Source organism: Galeopterus variegatus, unplaced genomic scaffold, assembly GCF_000696425.1.
Source record: "Galeopterus variegatus unplaced genomic scaffold, G_variegatus-3.0.2 Scaffold1735, whole genome shotgun sequence".
Taxonomy (NCBI): domain Eukaryota; kingdom Metazoa; phylum Chordata; class Mammalia; order Dermoptera; family Cynocephalidae; genus Galeopterus; species Galeopterus variegatus.
This window is the reverse complement of record NW_007727846.1, coordinates 62,786-81,019: the sequence shown is the minus strand read 5'-3', so window position 1 is coordinate 81,019 and position 18,234 is coordinate 62,786. Positions and strand designations below refer to the sequence as shown.

The window sequence follows — 18,234 nt, the reverse complement described above, 5'->3', positions numbered from 1 at the left end:
TGTTGTTTTAGTTTTAATAGTTATCTATTTCTGTCAACTTAACACACTTTTTCACCTTATTCTGTAACTTTTGACTGAATGAACTCTTATTGAACTACTTCATTAGACCACAAAATAGTTTTTTGGTTGAGTCATAAATTTTTATCTGTTTTTGCACTAAGAATTGTGGTTAAAGAAGGGGGATCCTTCAGCCTTTTCTTTCCAGGAAAAGAACACAGACCTCTTTGTTCCTGAAAAATTAACAGATTTACATGTGCCTCTGAACCACACTAGTTTTTGGCTTAAAATGGATTCAATGCATGTAGCACTTAATGTTTTTGACAAGTGTGTGCAATTGACTTTCTGGCCGCTTTGTTTTCAGCAGTAGTATTGTAGTACTTGTTTAGCATTTCAAAAACTCAAGCCCAATTTTCCATATATCTTAACACATCACCTATGGAAAAAATGTAGGTGATCAAGTTATAACAGAAAATAAATGTGTTTATTTTTGTGCCTGATTTAAAATTAATTGTGGATCAACAAAATTATTTTAATTAATAGATTTTTCAAGAGGTAAAAAGCAGTGATATTGCCAAAACCTTCCGCAAAGCAATCAACAGGAAAGAAGGGATTTGTGCTCTGGGAGGAACTTCAGAGTTGTCCAGTGAAGGAACACAGCACTCTTACTCAGGTAATAGTTTAACGTGCATTAGGTTAATACAATGAACTAATAGGTAGGGTGGATGCCATAATGACAAGGAAGGGCTGTAGAAAAGCATTTCCTTCTATTTAAGAGTGCAGAAGAAGTTCTTCGTGACTTGTATTTGTACTTGGGCATTATAGGTGTTCATTGTATGACTTTGTTAGCTTACAAGGGACATGATTCAACAAGTGTAATAATAGGCTTTATTACAGTGAAGTTCTACAGTAATACAAATGTAATTTTTAAAGGATTTTGTAACTAACTTCCCTAAGGATCAGTTAACCTGCTCTATTTTTTTTTTTTTTTTTGTTAATTTTGTAATTCCTAATAGCCACTGTGTTGCATTCCAGTGTCTGGGTTTCCAAAGAGGATAAGCACATGTTGTGACACATTAACTTTCAGCAGTACTGTACAACTGTCTTAGGCTTTGGAGGCAAATATTTAACCTAGACCTTGCACTAATTTTTTGTTACTTAACATAATTTTAGAGGAAGAAAAATATGCTTTTGTTAACTGGATAAACAAAGCTTTGGAAAATGATCCTGATTGCAGACATGTTATACCAATGAACCCAAATACCGATGACCTGTTCAAAGCTGTTGGTGATGGGATTGTGCTTTGGTAAGATATTAGCTTGTTTTGTGTCCATATTTCCAAAGATACCTTCCACATAATTAATATATTTGTTTCTGAAAGCTTGACAGCTTCACCTCAGGAAATAATTAGAATGGAAAATTATCCAGGTTCTGGCTTTTTCATTTCACCTCTAGGTCTGTCCATGAATCTAAAACTCAGTCATAGGTTGGGGACCTGAGAGAAGCTCTCAGCTTCCAGTTTCTTATTACCGAGCAAGCAGAGCATTACCACTTTGTTCAACTTAAGAGTGTCAGTATCTATTTATTCTAAAGCACCATAGCTTCCAAAAGAAAAAAAGAGGCTACTCTTCAGTTCTTATTCTCCAATGACTTATTTCTGGAAAATGCTTTTGTCACTGCTGCTGCCCCAGAGCCGACAGAACGTTGGCAGAAATGATATAAGATTATCAACACTGTCCACAGGTCCTCCTGTTCACAGAGGCAGTGCAGTATAGTGGTTAGGGGCAAGCTCCACAATCAGTCTGCCACTCAGTCGCTGTGTAACTGTGATCAAGGTAGTCACTCCCTTTGCATTTCATTTTCCATCTATTGTGATCCCCATATTGTTGTACTTACCTCCCAGGGCTGTTGTGAGCATTGAGTATGTTACTACATATAGAATACTTAGAACACTATAATAGATAAATTTCAGATGACAGTGTACAGTATATAAAATCCTTTTTGCGATAAGGTTATTCTGGTTGTTTGAAAAGCTGATATTCAAAATGTAATACATCACCTTTTGTCGCTTATAGGCACTAAAGAAATAATTCCTGATGTGTTTTAATAGAAGTAATCATATGGAAAGAAGCATGGTTCTCCTTATGTGGAATAGAATGTATTAGGGCAGTATTACAAGCATCTAAAGTGTGAGAGTCTAACTGCAAATTTTACCAAATGAGATTCTTCCTAACAAGTCACAGATTGTAGCCTAACAAAAATAATTCTAATGTCAGCACTGTATTACAGGTTGAGCATCCCTAATCCAAAAATCCAAAGTCCAAAATGCTCCAAAATCCAAAACTGACATGACACTCAGAGGAAATGCTCATTCATTGGAGCATTTTGGATTTCAGGTTTTCAGATTAGGGATACTCAACGTGTTAAGTATCTGCAAATATTGGTTAGAGCACGTTGTTATAACACCAAGGTCAAGGGTTCAGATCCCTGTACTGGCCAGCTGCAAAAGAGAACCAATTTAAAAAAAAAAAAAAAAAAAAAAAAAAAAAAGTATCTGCAAATATTCCAAAACCCGAAAAAAATCCAAAATCCAAAACATTTCAGATAAGGGATACTCATCTTGTATCAGCACCAAATATAGTGTATGTTTTCCAGAGTAATAGAAGAAGCATCTGATTTATGATAATAGGGGAGGACTTGATCATACCTGTCTCAGTCCTGGACAGATCATCCTCATCTAGGCAACAAACCAACAGAGGAGCAGTTAATTTTCAGATGGAGAGAACAAATCTATGGTTATTAGAGGGGGAAGGAAGGAAAAAGGGGGAGGGGGTGGGGAGAGAGAAAGGCAGAGGAGTGGGGAGAGATTGGATAAGGGGCATAAAGAATAAATATGAATGTGCTAATAAAAATTTTTTAAAAATAAAATATAGTGTATGTTGAGGCACTTAGTAAACATTTGGTAAATGAAAAAATCTCGTGTTCAACTAATTTTACTGCTTTGTGGATAAATGGTAGTTTAATTGTGAATTACATAATCTAGAAGAGACTCATTTTCAATGTGTGATGTTATGTTTTTATCATTTATTCAATAAAGTTTTTTTCAATGTCCAAGTTACTCATTCTTATAAGAGAATGTGAAACAAAAAAATTAAAATGGGAAATACGTCCCAATCCCTTACTCAGAAATACAACTACTATAAGCATTTTGGTCCTTTTTCTTAATTAGCTTTCTTGTATACTTGTTTTTTTTTTTTGTGATCAACAAAATAAAAGTCATCTATTGCATTAATTTTTTGAAATTACATAAAAGACATGCTGTAATGAGCCTTTAAATATTTGTCAGTATTTACAGGCTCTTTAAAATTAAGTCTATTCATTTCTTTTTCATTTTTATTTCAGTAAAATGATCAACCTTTCAGTTCCTGATACAATTGATGAAAGAGCAATCAACAAGAAGAAACTTACACCCTTCATCATTCAGGTATGTGTGTTTTCCCCACCCTCCCCGCCCCAAAGACCTGTTCTACAGACCACAGGCTCTGCACTCTGTATGTTTTCATTTAATCCTCATAACAACTGTGAGTTTGGGATTATTATTCAGATTTTACAAAGAGAGCTGGGACTCAGAAAGGTTTCTGAGCTTGCCAGAGGTTAATGCTGGAACTGCAGTTCAAATCCTGATCTAACTCCAAAGCTTTATGTTCTTTGCATTACATAAAATAATCCACATTGTAGAAATAAGCAAAAATATTTAAGTTCTTAATTAACTGGTATGCTTAAGGAATGGAGCATTTTTCTTTTCCCTCAAACGGGTACAGATGATCCCCGATTTACGATGGCTGACTTTACGATGGGGTGAAAGTGACATGCTTTCAGTAGAAAACATACAACCATTCTGTTTTCACTTTCGGTGCAATATTCAGTAAGTTATATGAGCTATTCAATACTTTATTATAATAACATAGGCTTTGTGTTAGATGATTTTGCCCAACTGTTGGCTAATGTAAGTGTTCTGAGCACGTTTAAGGTAGGCTATGATTAGGTGTATTAAATTCGTTTTTGACTTACGATGGGTTTATTGGGATGTAACCCCATCATAAGTCGAGGAGCATCTGTATTAGATTATTAGCAACATTCCCTCAGGCAAGAGCACCCCTTGGGATGTGGAGACTGATAACTCTTTCAGGTGTATGCAATACTACTGGACTCCCATTTAGGCATTTTTAGAAATATGACACTTTACTCACATGGATATATGTATTCTGGTCATTCAACCTTTTCTTTTAGTGTCAGCATACTTCAAAAGGGACCAAAATAAAAATACCAAGTTAACTTCCCATAGAATTCTGCAAAAGATAATAGCAATAAGGCTCAGATTTGTTTTAGCTATAGCTAAGTCTGGAATTTGTTTTCTGTGGGTTATATATAGGTGTTATTTTCAGTGAAGGAAGAAGTAGACTGCTAAAAAAATGGAAACATCAAGAAGCAAGTGTGTAATTTGGCTGTCTTGCAGGAAAACTTGAACTTGGCACTGAACTCTGCTTCTGCCATTGGGTGTCACGTTGTGAACATTGGTGCAGAGGATTTGCGGGCTGGGAAACCTCATCTAGTTTTGGGACTGCTTTGGCAGATCATTAAGATTGGTTTGTTCGCTGACATTGAATTAAGCAGGAATGAAGGTAATGGAACACAGTTGTTATTTTGAAAGTTGTTTGTTGGTGTTTTTTTCCTAGTCATCTGGACTGTCATGATTTCACTTAATTGAGATGACTAAATGATAACTGGAATTAACATAAGGTAATGCTATAGAGTTATTCAGGAAAACAGCCCAGTTATATAACTCTCTTCTTTAGTAGAGAAGAGACATTTGTCTGGCAATTTTCAATTCATTTTACAAGGAAGACAACTAAAGCACAGAGAGGTTAAGGAACTTTCCCAAGGTCCCAAATTTGGTATCTATTCTTTTCTGCCCTGCCCACTCAACCCACACCCCATCACGACCCTCAGCTCCAACATTGTGCACCATCTCCTGTTATTTTAATACTTTTTATATTATATCATAGATTTAGACTTCTTCAAAAATCTTCTAACCTACCCTTGATGATCCCACACTTCCTGAACCAGCAGAAGCATTATTTCTTTTACAGCATAGGTTTTTATATCACATCATCAATTTATACAATGTATAAGCATATGCAATATAATTCTCATTGGAGCCTAGGAAATACAACATTATCCTCTCCCTTATAAAGTTTGAAATATTGAGCACCACTTCAAATATTCATATTTTATTCCAGAAATCCCTAGCATCACCATCTCAATCCTCAGTTACTTTGGGGGAAGAATATATATTTGGGATTCTCAGTAATTTCAAGGTTTCATGATATCTATCAACAGTACTTTTTTGCACTTTCAAGACTTTATTATGCTAACATTTTCAATCAACTCAAAGGTACTTTTAGATGAGTAAAATTATTCTATTTGCTGGCCTTCTTCAAAGGGGTATTTGTCTTGTTTAAAGGAGTTGAAGTTCATTCAAAAAGGAAAGGGAGAGAACAAAATAAAATGACATTGGCTCATGAAATAAATCAAATGATTTATCTTTGCTAAGGCTTCAGGTGCATAAATGTCAGCTATTTAATTCTTCCCAGCCTTTGATTTGGTGAAGGTGGGAAACTGAAGGGCTCTGTACAAATGGCCATGCTGCCTTTGCTCTTGCTTAATTCCCTGAGTGACAAAATGACATGGTGTTGGCTTGTGCATCCCTGACAACTGCATGTGCACGCGCACGCGCACGCACACGCACGCACACACACACACACACACACACACACACACACACACACACACACACACACATATATCTTCCTCTGGATAAAGTATACTTTGGTTCCTGATAATTCACATGTGACCTTCTCAAGAAAGTCCTGTCCTACCAGTCCCCTCCCCACATTGTTCAGGTTTATCTTCCACCCTGTCTCATAAAATACTTTTTTCATTGCACTCATCACACTCTGTTGCCTTTATCTGTCTGACTATCTTAGTTATGTGAGATTACTAGCAGCCATAACCCTGTCATATTCGTATCTGTATCCCCAGTACCTAGCTCAAAGCTTGACGAATAATAGGTTTTAATAAATATTTGTTTAATAGTTAATGAAAAAATAACAAAAATAATGACCTGATGTAAAGCAGAGTTCATCAAAGATGAAATTTGCCAGATGTAAGTATTAATTGGACCTCTTCAGAAATCAGGCAGTTTTAATCTTCTTGTCCAGTATGAATCTCCTTTCATTTTATGGGAGGCAATTATTGCATAAGGACTACACAACTTCTTCTTAAACCAGTATTTAAATTTAGACAGTTCTCTATGCAAACACCCAAGCTTTTACCTATTACCTATGGGAACACTTGCCAAAAAAAGTTTGGCTACTTCCACATTCATTTCAACAACAAAAAAATTACTAAACAGCCCTTACATTGTTAGATGCTATAGAAAATGTAAGGTTCAATTATATTCCTTTAAAAATAGGTTTAACCTTTCAAGAGTTAATTGATGAATTATACTCAAATATAAATACCGTAGTTTGTAGACTACTTTGATCAAAAGGTAAAGCAAAAGATTCTAAAATTTTAAACATTCTTCCGCAAATTCCTGATCTCAGAAGTATTAAATAAGAACAATTCATATAAATATATGACATGAAATGAAAGCGTTAAAATTAAAAGCATGTTTGGAATATGAAGCATAATAAAGAATAGAATGAATAAATTATAATATGTATTTGCTATGCAATTTCATAATACCATGTCTCTATCTATATCACCTTGTATTATAATTATCTACTGATGTATCTTTTTAATTAGACTATGAGTATCTTAGAACCAGGAACTATGTCACGCTAGTTTTTGCACCTCTGTTACTTGACAGAGCATCAAAAGACTGAACGAACTTGGCATGACCATTATCATATCATATATTGGTTGTGGGATTTTTTTCTTCCAGCCTTGGCTGCTTTACTTCGAGAAGGTGAGACTTTGGAGGAGCTTATGAAATTGTCTCCAGAAGAGCTTCTGCTTCGATGGGCAAACTTTCATTTGGAAAACTCGGGGTGGCAAAAAATCAACAACTTTAGTGCTGACATCAAGGTAACTGTGCAAAGAACTGTAACCCTTTTGGGGGATATAACAGCTGGGGGAATTTTATCCCACTGGAACAGAGAAAAAATCTTAATAGTATATCACCAAGCCTTGTTGCCTCTTGGCCCTGATGGTAGGTTTCAGTAGAGAGGTAGAGCCAGTTAGGAGCATGAGCACCAAGTATATTTCATTTCGTTGAAAAGGGTAGAAGTAATATAGTGCTAATTTTTTATATCTTGCCAAATGTTGAACATGGAGTATAAAAGGATAAGACATGACTGCTCTATTTCTAACTGCCTTTCCCAGGCCTTAGGGTACCTGTTAGTAAAGACCTAGAAGAGAGAAGAAGGGCCTCAAGATTTCCTTTGACCTTTCTTATTTGTCTTCTCTCCTGTCATACTCTCTCATCTTTAGATGTTGAATTCCTTGAGGGTAGTAATGAGCTTATTTATTTATGTCCGGGTCTCCTACCTCAGCCTTTGTCCCAGGGTCCTCCTACTAAAGCTGACCTCTAACACAATACCTGGTACATAAAAGACCCTCAAATATTTCTTGTGTTGAATTGAATTTTGGCACTCATTGCTCACATGAGCAGCAGGAAAAAACTAGCAGTGGAGGGAGACATTGGTGGCATTCATTTATCATGCGTTATCTTTGGCTTCTCATGTAAAAAGTGCCAACATTACTGTAGCAAATATGGTGCAGTTCTCATTGACTGAATGCTCTCCAAAATCCAGATGTTGAGACATAGGGAACAAACTCGAGGATCTTTGTCAGATGTCAATGACCAACAGGGCTATGAAAACAATATTCTGTAATCATATCAGTTTGTTCAGTGGTTAGAGAAAGCAATGGGATACTTGTACTACTGATCTCATCATTGAAAATTAAAGATAACCCCAAAATTATAAGACCAACTTACCCCCTATTTCAACTTACACACCATGTTTGGCCTGACATACTTTGCTTCATGCATTAGATATGCTCCTGAAAACTATTTGTAAATGGATTTTATGTACTGGGACATATTTTAAGTGTACAAGAGGAAATCTTTTTTTATTTTAATGAAAGCTGCTTTGAATATTTTTAAAAAGCAAAATATTGTTTGGGAATGCTAAAACTAACTTCCAGTTTATCTATATGCAAGTTCAAATTTTCAACTATAAAGCCAATTTCAGGTCTGCTGGCTCTGCTCTTTACTTGTTCATAAATGCACAGGATTAGATTATAAATTGTTTATGTAACTTTAGCAAGTAATTTGAAGTGAATGTACTTTCACAGCTGTAATGCACTATTCCTTAGAAAGAGGTAAATCCTATGCCCCTTAATGATAGGATCTGGGTTGGCATTTCATGAGTTTCTCTGAAATGGCTTCTGCTCACCTGATTTTCCCATTCTTAAAATCATTTATGGCACTGAGTTTCAAACTCACTTGGGTAATTGATTTAAGATGCAGCCTTCTGGACAGCTCCCAGAGATTCATATGTGGTAGGGCCGGGGTTGAATCCAGTAGTCCACATATTGAACAGTTTTCTCAGGGAATGAGAATGCACTTTGTCTACGGAGCTTCCTATGAGAAACACTCATTCATAGCCTGTCTGGACTTGCAAGGCCCAGGGATAGAAAACTAGCACAGCTGGGAAGGTAGTCTTCAAATACAGCAGGATGAAGGAATCTTGACCCAAGTTGCTGCCCTCTAGTATTCCAGAGAGGCAGAATTGTATTTGACGTGTGTGAAGACATTTACAAGACTTTGTGCTGGTACGATGGTTTTCAAGCTGCGTTCTGTGGAATGTCTACACAGCCTGAATTCACCCATCCCACCCCCAATATGAGCAACTCCACTTTGTTTTATGTATTGGGGTTCCAAGTGGTAAAAGAGTCCAGGGGCTTAAAACAAAAAGAGAAGCTTGTTTTGTTAAGTACATTCAGATCATAAAGGGTTAAATGTTATTTCATCTACTAAAGTGTTTCTCATTTTAAACTTTTTGTCATTTAAATTTACAATTAAATATATCTTTAACAGCTAATCTCTTCTCCATAGGTTATGGTATATATTGTGCTTTGTAATGATATAACCTGTTTATTTTCTCTTTCCCTATGCTTCCTGGATTTCTGCTCTCCTACTTTATTTTTTCATGCTTGTTTTATCTGTCAAGCTTATTGACTTCAGTAATTCAGTGAAGGTACAGAACTAAGTTATATGTTTATTAGCCTTATTGCATTGATGACTTCCATAAATTATAAAGTTGTGTCAAAATCCAGTTCATCTATATTCAAGACAGACATAAGGCAGATAGATGACTTTTTTGGGAAAAAAAAGATCTGTTAAATTAGAAGACAGATTTGTGCCATATATTCTCACAAAACCTAGTGCAGATATCTTTCCAAACATGGGACAATAGGATACATTCATTCTTTGTATGATCTCACTGACATTTCCAATTCATTTGTAGGATTCCAAAGCCTATTTTCATCTTCTCAATCAAATTGCACCAAAAGGACAAAAGGAAGGTGAACCACAGATAGACATTAACATGTCAGGTTTCAATGTAAGTATAGGTGCTCTTGAATTCTACGGTCTTTCAAAATTGTTGTCAATTTCTTGTAAATACAAGAATTTTTATAATTGTATGTAGTTGTGTTGACAGTTTTAAACATTTTTAAGTGTATTATTGCACATGTAAGTCAGAGGCAAAAATTAACTTTGATTTATTTTGATAGTGTATGAATGAGTAATTGTGGTAGCATTGGCTTACATGGATGGCATAAAATCTTTAAACTAAGTACGGGGAAATAAGCGTTAGAGACTAACCATTTCCAAGTATTCTGATTATAACCACAGTAATAGATTTAATGATTGCCTGTTCATATATACATCTATAATGTTCCTGTGTTGACAGTAAAGTGAGTATGTGTACAAACTGCTGATCTAGGAAATACAATTTGGGGGAATCACTGTCAGGAACCACGTTCTCTGCTATGTCACTAATTTTTCAGTGACCTTCACAAGGTTCTTCCCCAAACTGGATCTCACTTTGCTCATCTATAAAATAAAGAGTTGGACTACACTATTTACTCCCAAGTTTCTAGGATTCTGTGGTTCTTTGTATCCATTATATATGGAGTGCTTTCTACTAATTAACAAAATCTGCATATCTAGCCTATTACAATAGGCTTAAGTGGATTATACTTAAACCATTTTACACTCAGTGCCCTTACAAGAATTGAATTTGTAATTGACTTGTGTGCTTATATTTCTGTCTACACGTTAAATGCAAAACTCTTCATCTCAGGTCCCTCTTGTAGGAATAAGGGGCCATCCTGTGCATTAAGGAAGCTGTCTGGGATGGCCAGCCAGGACATCTTATGCTTGGTGAATGGCACCAGTGTACTAACTGATCCCGATTCTCATGCAGCCCTACTCCAGTCAGTCTTTCCTGACTGATCTTCTCAAAACACTCTTTTCTTTGTCTCTTCCCTCAGAATCCTTCAAGGATTTCACCTACCGACTCTAGAAGTCGGTCTAAAATGCTCTACTAAGCATTTAAGGCCCTACACAATCATGCTCCTTCTCTCCTAGCCAGTGTTATTTCCTGCTAGTCTGTATCCTTCAAACCTCCCTTACCACCACCACCCAGGCACCTCACTCTTCTCCCAACACTCATTTTACCTCTGAGCCTGTGCTCATGTTTTCTTTTGTTATTTGGTGTCCATCATCTTTTTCAGCTGTACACCTTCTTTAGGGCCCATTTTTTTAGAAAAAATCTGAACAGTTCGAGCTTTTCTCTTTTTATTTTATTTTTTTCTATTTCCAATTTAGCTTTTTTCTTGATGCATTTTGCCAGGAGAGATGTAATCCCAATTGAGTTAAGTGTACTCAGTAGTTAAATATGTGATCTGGCGCCCTCTAGAGTATTTTATAGGTACTACATATCCAGCTGAGCCAACTTTTTTCTTTGCACTCAAAACAATTTTATAAGTACCGTATGTTGGCTAAAAGAAAATAGAATTGTATACCCAGACTATGATTGTAGGGAAAATTTCTATATTTTTAGGATGGCCTTTAAAAAAATGTCTTATTTTACTTCAACAGGAAACAGATGATTTGAAGAGAGCTGAGAGCATGCTTCAACAAGCAGATAAATTGGGGTGCAGGCAGTTTGTTACCCCTGCTGATGTTGTCAGTGGGAACCCCAAACTGAACTTGGCCTTTGTGGCTAACCTGTTTAATAAATACCCGGCACTGACTAAGCCAGAGAACCAGGATATTGACTGGACTCTATTAGAAGGTAACTAAAAATTTCTCAAACTGCAATGTGTAGGACAATAGAGTAGAAATACATAGACCACAGTGATTTCATAATCTTGACTTAAAGTTTCTTTATCCACTTTCCTTTAGTATCTGCTACAAGTGGATGCAAGCACTGAGTAAAAATTGGCAGCTGCTAGAAATGAATGATACAAGTGAACTTTTAAAGTAAAGTAGTCTAGAGTCACTTAATATAAGGCCACATAGTAAACCAATATTTTGTTTAAGTATTTAAGGTTAGCCCACTCTTTAAACCTCTCACCAGAAAAATGCACATGCATATGTATTAAATTCGACTTGTAAATTTTTAGTATTTCTGTTTCATTCTTCCACAGTCAGACTAACTGGAAGTGGCCCCAGCTCCTTTCACCCTTACGTCCTCAAAAAACAAACAATATATGATAATTGTCTAAGTTTGGGAAAGGCAGAATTTACCTTTTCCAGATTATATATGCATGAAATATAGTATATAAAATTAACAAATGCAAATAGTAGTCCATTGGGGGTCCACTGGCATTACTTATAAAATCTTTAAATTTTATGCCTTTGAAGTTTCAAGTAATTTATTGCTTTAACATAGGCTTGTAAAAGTAGTAATCATGTGTAGTTTGGTATTTTAAAATGGATAGAGGAAAAACATAAACCAATATGAGTATAGGTTCATATGACCACAGCAAAGTTTTTAAAATGTAAACTAAACTGATAATATCGATTACTTTGAAGTATGCAGATTTGAGGAGATATTAGAGAAAGATTAGAGGAGAAAGAAATTATAAAAAGTTTAGAAACCTCTAAATTGCCTAGCTGGTTGTGATAAGGTTGTATTCTTTAATTTTAAAATAAATTCAACAGATTTTTTAAAAAACATTTCTCTAGAGAATGTATTTAGAGATAATGCTTGGAAATTCATACTGGAGAAATTTCTAGATCTGAATAAGAGCAGATAAAATAATCTAATGTATGGGTTGACACTACTTATATATGCACATATACAAGGTCTTCAATGAATAAATATTGTGAATATTCTTAATAGGAGAAACCCGTGAAGAAAGAACCTTCCGTAACTGGATGAACTCTCTTGGTGTTAACCCCCACGTAAACCATCTCTATGCGTAAGCCTTTCTACTGCTATTATAAACGGTTGTGAACATCATGAATGAATGCTACACAAATAATGACAGTTCTAAAGATTTTCTAAATGTTAGTTTATAGTGATTATTTATATTGGAAAATATTGAGCAGCGATTTCCATCATCATTTTCCAAATACACAAAAGCCCAATTATTTCTTTACATGATCTTTAACTGTAAGTGATAGAATGGATAAATGTCTTTATAGTACCTTAGGGAGCAAATACTTTATTTTTTGAAACAGAGACCAGGGAACACTTTAAGCAAACCATCCATGATACCTCAAGGCCTTTGGCTCACTGCTTCCTCAGCCTGGAATGTTCTTTGCCACATATAATGGCTCACACCCTTGCTGTGTTCCAGACACTGATCTAGAGAAACTTTTCCTGTCTTAACACCTGCCACTCTCTAACTCCTAACCCTAGTGACTTTTTTCTTCACAGCACTTACATACACCCCCATCATATTACCTGTTTATCCTTGTACTTGTTTATGGTCTATCTCTTGTCTCTGATGGAAGGACAGGGATTTTGGTCTTACGTGCCCAACACCTTGCTCACAATAAACTCTCAACAAATAATTTTAAGTGAATCAGATGGCCTTCACTCTGTTTTTAGCACAGATTAATAGAAAATATGAGTCGGGTATTATCTGTGGTTTTAAATATATTTTTTGACAGTGTGGTGTAAACTGTTTTTGTATAGTTATTGTTGTAAAGGAAGTAAATGCCCAGCTGTCTGAAAACACTGATTTATTTTTTAAATTGTTAGTGACCTCCAAGATGCCCTGGTAATCTTACAGTTATATGAACGAATTAAAGTTCCTGTTGACTGGAGTAAGGTTAATAAACCTCCATACCCGAAACTTGGAGCCAACATGAAAAAGGTAGATAATTAAATTGCTGTATACCTTTATTACAGATTATTTTTATTCTTGATATGTTTCTTTTGTTTCAAAAGCTTCTGACTGAGCTTCTGGAAGACAGGAAGTGGGTCTTATTGTTTTCGTGTGCTAATACCTAGCATTACACAACACACACACACACACACACACACAGATATGTATACAGATTAAACAAATGAAAATCTTTAACTGCTTACTTTTGTGTGTTTGCAGCTAGAAAACTGCAACTATGCTGTTGAATTAGGGAAGCATCCTGCTAAATTCTCCCTGGTTGGCATTGGAGGGCAAGACCTGAATGATGGGAACCAAACCCTGACTTTAGCTTTAGTCTGGCAGCTGATGAGAAGGTACAGTACACAATTTTAGCTATTTAAGATTCATGATACTACAGGTTTGTGATTTAGTCCTTATTATTTTTAATAAGTAAATGTGCCAATGACTACACCTTTAAAATTTATTATATTTAGACCGAAATGAGTTTAAGTAATGAATACATGTTGGTTGTTCAGGGAAGACTCCTCCTTGCAAGTTAGGCAGCAGAACTGTGCATATTCCCTTTTATCTGTAGGAAGCCTCGAGGATTTAAGCCTCATTTAGTGTCAGTGAATAAAAAGTGGTCAGAAAAAATTATGAACATCCCCATGTATTCATTTGAAAACGAAGATCTCTTAACCAAAATGCTGAAAAGCATTTATTATGCTGGGTACCAGCCAAAGCACAGTAGTAATGATTTATCTGAAGTCATTGCCACTGTTGGAATAGTACAAAACATGCCTGCAGTAGACTGCTTGGCTTGCTCATGGAAGCACTGTAAATTGTCCCCCACCACTGCAAAGGGTAGGTCAGTAGTAAGCCGCTACTACTTGAAATACTTTTTTCACAAAGTGTGAATCTCTTCATGAAATATTTTGTCTTTTTTATTTCAAAATAAAAGGAATGAAGATAAAGCATCTTTCTCATGTTGGCATTTTTTCTCATAAAGTAGATTGTTACTTTTTCTTCTGCTGCTTCTTGTAGATATACCCTCAATGTCCTGGAAGATCTTGGAGAGGGGCAGAAAGCTAATGATGACATCATTGTAAACTGGGTGAACAGAACGTTGAGGGAAGCTGGAAAATCAACTTCCATTCAGAGTTTTAAGGTCAGAACCCATATTTGACTACTAAACATTATGTTTGCTAGATAATGTCTATAATTTGGAAGACAGTCTTTGGTTTCTGAGTGAGAATTATTGTTGCGCTAATGGCAAGATTCTCTTTTAATTCGCTGGGCTTTGTTTGGGGCACTTTATGTAAGTCAGCACATGTTAATTTGTACATATTGAAATTCTCAGATCTGTTCTCCCTTTATGCTAGGACAAGACGATCAGCTCCAGTTTGGCAGTTGTGGATTTAATTGATGCCATCCAGCCAGGCTGCATAAACTATGACCTTGTTAAAAGCGGCAATTTAACAGAAGATGACAAGCACAATAATGCCAAGTAAGAGAGACTGCATTATATTATGGAAAGAACACAGGCTTTGCAGCCAGGTGGCAGATCTGAATCCTAATACAGGTTCTGCCGCTTAAGAGTGGTGTCATGGGCTGGCTGGTTAGTTCAGTTGGTTAGAGCTCAGTGTTGATAACATCCAGGTCAAGGGTTCAGACTCCCATAGCGGCCAGCTGCCAAAAAAATTAATTAAATTAAATTTCAAAAAAACAGTTGTATTACCTGGGGGAAACCCCTTTAATCCTTAGATTCCTAATCATTAAAATGGAGGCAATTATACATACGTTTGAGGTTTTGTAAAGATTAAAGAAATGTATAAGAGCCTAACATGGTGCCTGACTTACTAGGTGATCCATCAATTGTTGCTTTAGTGGATTACGGAAAGAACACAGTATATGTTCTAATGCAAACCAGTTATAAACTTACAATAAGGAAAAAATGAGCTGAGGATATTCATACCTCAGAGTGTTCGTCTGTCTCAACCTTTTTTTAAAATACATTATCCACTTCTGTCTCTTTTACTGTACACACATCACTTCTACTGCACATGTTGGGATTATCTTCCTCAGTCTCCAAAATGGCAGGAGGCTTGCTAGTACGGAAAGAACACAGTATATGTTCTAATGCAAACCAGTTATAAACTTACAATAAGGAAAAAATGAGCTGAGGATATTCATACCTCAGAGTGTTCGTCTGTCTCAACCTTTTTTTAAAATACATTATCCACTTCTGTCTCTTTTACTGTACACACATCACTTCTACTGCACATGTTGGGATTATCTTCCTCAGTCTACAAATTGGCAGGAGGCTTGCTAGCCCTCAGCAGAAGACTATGCTTTGATAGTTTTTTACATTTCAACAATATTTAGAAAGTCTTTTCCTCCTGTCTCTTCTCTTCTTCACCAAAGACCTAGCCTGTGACCTGGTTTCATGGGTGACCCATGAAAACTTTACTAGTATACATTGAAAATCAAGCCACAGCAGGGGCTGATGGGATAGCTGAGAAGAATTCCTGCAAAACTTTGGAGTTAAACATATCACTTCCTTCTTCCTTGAAAAGTATTTGTAGCAAATGTGATAAAAGTGTGATATCCATAATATATAAAGAACTCTTGAAACTTCTCTTTCCAGAAATTTCATGGTTTATCTTTAAAGATTCCTGTTACAATACACCTAGAAATGCTTCATAGATTAGTTGAGGTCTGTTCCTGCAAATTCCCCTAGCACGACATGTCAGTTCTTTCATCCCTTCCCTTGCCTACCCTTTCCTGTCCTTGGTTCCGCCACTCTGTACATGTACCGTATAGACTCTCTCCCCTCCCTCGAATATTTGGAAGTATTCACTGCATCCACCTAGGCCAGGTGGAATTTGCATCTGGCATAATCTTGCATCCCATGTCTCTAATATCACATGAGAGTGTCTGTTATCTCATTACATGTACAATGAGATCAACATTGATTGTACAACCAACCTAGGTAATTATATGTATAATTTCATTGTCATATAAAGTCAGTGCTTCAAGCTTAATTCTCACTTCACATTGGAGGAAAGGAGTGAGTAAATATTACCAGTCCTAAGTAATAGAGCTTTAAAACCTAGTGTAACTTAAAAACGAACTCCATCAAAATAAAACAGAAAACAAAAAGCAAAATCATTCTGATCTGAACTTTCAATATGGAATATTTCCATGACGGCCAAATAGTTACATAAGAAACAGCTGTCTCATATGGTGTCCTTGACTGATAAGAATTTCATCTCAATTTTTGTTTCCTCAAAAAATAGGTACGCAGTGTCAATGGCTAGGAGAATTGGCGCCAGAGTGTACGCTCTCCCTGAAGACCTTGTGGAAGTAAAGCCCAAGATGGTCATGACTGTGTTTGCATGTTTGATGGGGAGGGGAATGAAGAGAGTGTAAAATAACCCATCTGAATGAAACAACCTTGTTCCCAGGTGCATGATTTGCAGGTCAGCTATTTCCAGATGAAGTGCTCACGGCTTAAGGAACTCTTGGTCATTTAAAGGATTTTTAGTTTTGATTAACAAGACTAGCTCATCATGAGAGGTCTCAGGGGAAAGAGTTCTAATAAAAACAACTCCTCTTTCCCATAGTCAAAGTTGGATTTGTCAGGCACACCTGAAATGTGCTCATAGCCAAACCATTTTACTCCCTCCTCCTAGAAAGCTGCCCTTGAAATTTCTCATGGGTGTATGTTATTTCTCTCTATGTATCTTTTTCCCTCTTAGATGTCCATCTCTTGGGACTCGCTTAGATGATTGTATATGAATATTATTAGGCAGTCATTTTTCTTTCCATCCAGTATGCTAGTTCTTACCAAGAACTATGGTCAGAGGGTATGGATATGAGTATCCTTTGCTTACCTTCATAGTACTGAGAATTTGCCAAAGTAACTGGCTGTGCAGAATGTAATGGAAGCTTTTCTTATTCTTTTATTCTTAAAATCAGTATCTTTTTATAGTATTCTTTCTACATGATCCTTTTTTGTACATTTAAGAATATTTTGATTACATTAAACAAGACTGCTGATTTTGCCACTTTTTTTAAGGGGTCCTCAGTAAGTAAAAAACATACATTAGAGGTAGAGGGAAAATGTACCTTAAATTTAGCATCTTCCTTCTCACATTCAGGCTGTAAACAATTGAAATATTTTGTCTTAAATCACTTGGTTCAATACACGCTTATTTGTTTTAAAACCTGTATCATCAAACTCTCTCTTTAAATTTAAAATGCTGTTAACTATGACACTTTTGAGGAGAGAGTATGCCCAGAAGTTAGACAGGATTCGGTAGACCAAGTATGCTAAGTGTACAATATATTTTTTAATTTTACACTTAAACAAGGAGATGAGGTCATTAAAGAATATATATGTAGGACTTAATGTACTCTTGCTTTGTCAAGCTGTTTGCTGTAGTTCTCAAGATCATTATGTTACCCTAACTCTGAAAAGTGATGTAGTCTGGTAGCCATGTAGTAGTTCAAATAAAGGCATTTACATAAAAATTAGTCTCTTCTTCATGCTCTGTCCCTTAGTAGTATGTCAATCTTAGTCAATTTTTTTCCCTTTTACTGGTGTATTCAATAAAATGGTGTTTGTTAAATTTGAGCTTTTGGAGCTGGATTAGAGACACTGAATTAAGGATAGTACAAATGGGGTAAAATGGTTTACTCCAACTTAACAAAATTTCCTTATCCAGTTCCTCCCTTTTTCTTTCTTTCCCATCTCCGTCAACCTTTTCAATG

General features: G+C 36.0%; 1 protein-coding gene across 4 annotated transcripts in view; it reads left to right on the top strand.

Moving 5' to 3' along the window:
* PLS3 (plastin 3) overlaps nucleotides 1-17,997 on the top strand; it is a 74,648-nt gene extending 56,651 nt beyond the window's left edge. For 3 of the 4 annotated variants that reach the window (XM_008578657.1, XM_008578655.1, XM_008578656.1), the window contains 14 exons: nucleotides 541-670; nucleotides 1,171-1,303; nucleotides 3,400-3,481; nucleotides 4,514-4,679; nucleotides 7,007-7,149; nucleotides 9,300-9,326; nucleotides 9,597-9,692; nucleotides 11,237-11,432; nucleotides 12,486-12,564; nucleotides 13,353-13,467; nucleotides 13,699-13,832; nucleotides 14,503-14,626; nucleotides 14,841-14,965; nucleotides 16,758-17,997. In XM_008578657.1, the coding sequence (XP_008576879.1) occupies nucleotides 541-670; nucleotides 1,171-1,303; nucleotides 3,400-3,481; nucleotides 4,514-4,679; nucleotides 7,007-7,149; nucleotides 9,300-9,326; nucleotides 9,597-9,692; nucleotides 11,237-11,432; nucleotides 12,486-12,564; nucleotides 13,353-13,467; nucleotides 13,699-13,832; nucleotides 14,503-14,626; nucleotides 14,841-14,965; nucleotides 16,758-16,890 (1,683 nt within the window). In that variant the 3' untranslated portion in view covers nucleotides 16,891-17,997. The remainder of the gene's footprint in view (nucleotides 1-540; nucleotides 671-1,170; nucleotides 1,304-3,399; nucleotides 3,482-4,513; nucleotides 4,680-7,006; nucleotides 7,150-9,299; nucleotides 9,327-9,596; nucleotides 9,693-11,236; nucleotides 11,433-12,485; nucleotides 12,565-13,352; nucleotides 13,468-13,698; nucleotides 13,833-14,502; nucleotides 14,627-14,840; nucleotides 14,966-16,757) is intronic. The other variant, XM_008578658.1, reaches the window with a different exon arrangement.
* Nucleotides 17,998-18,234: the final 237 nt, after the last annotated feature.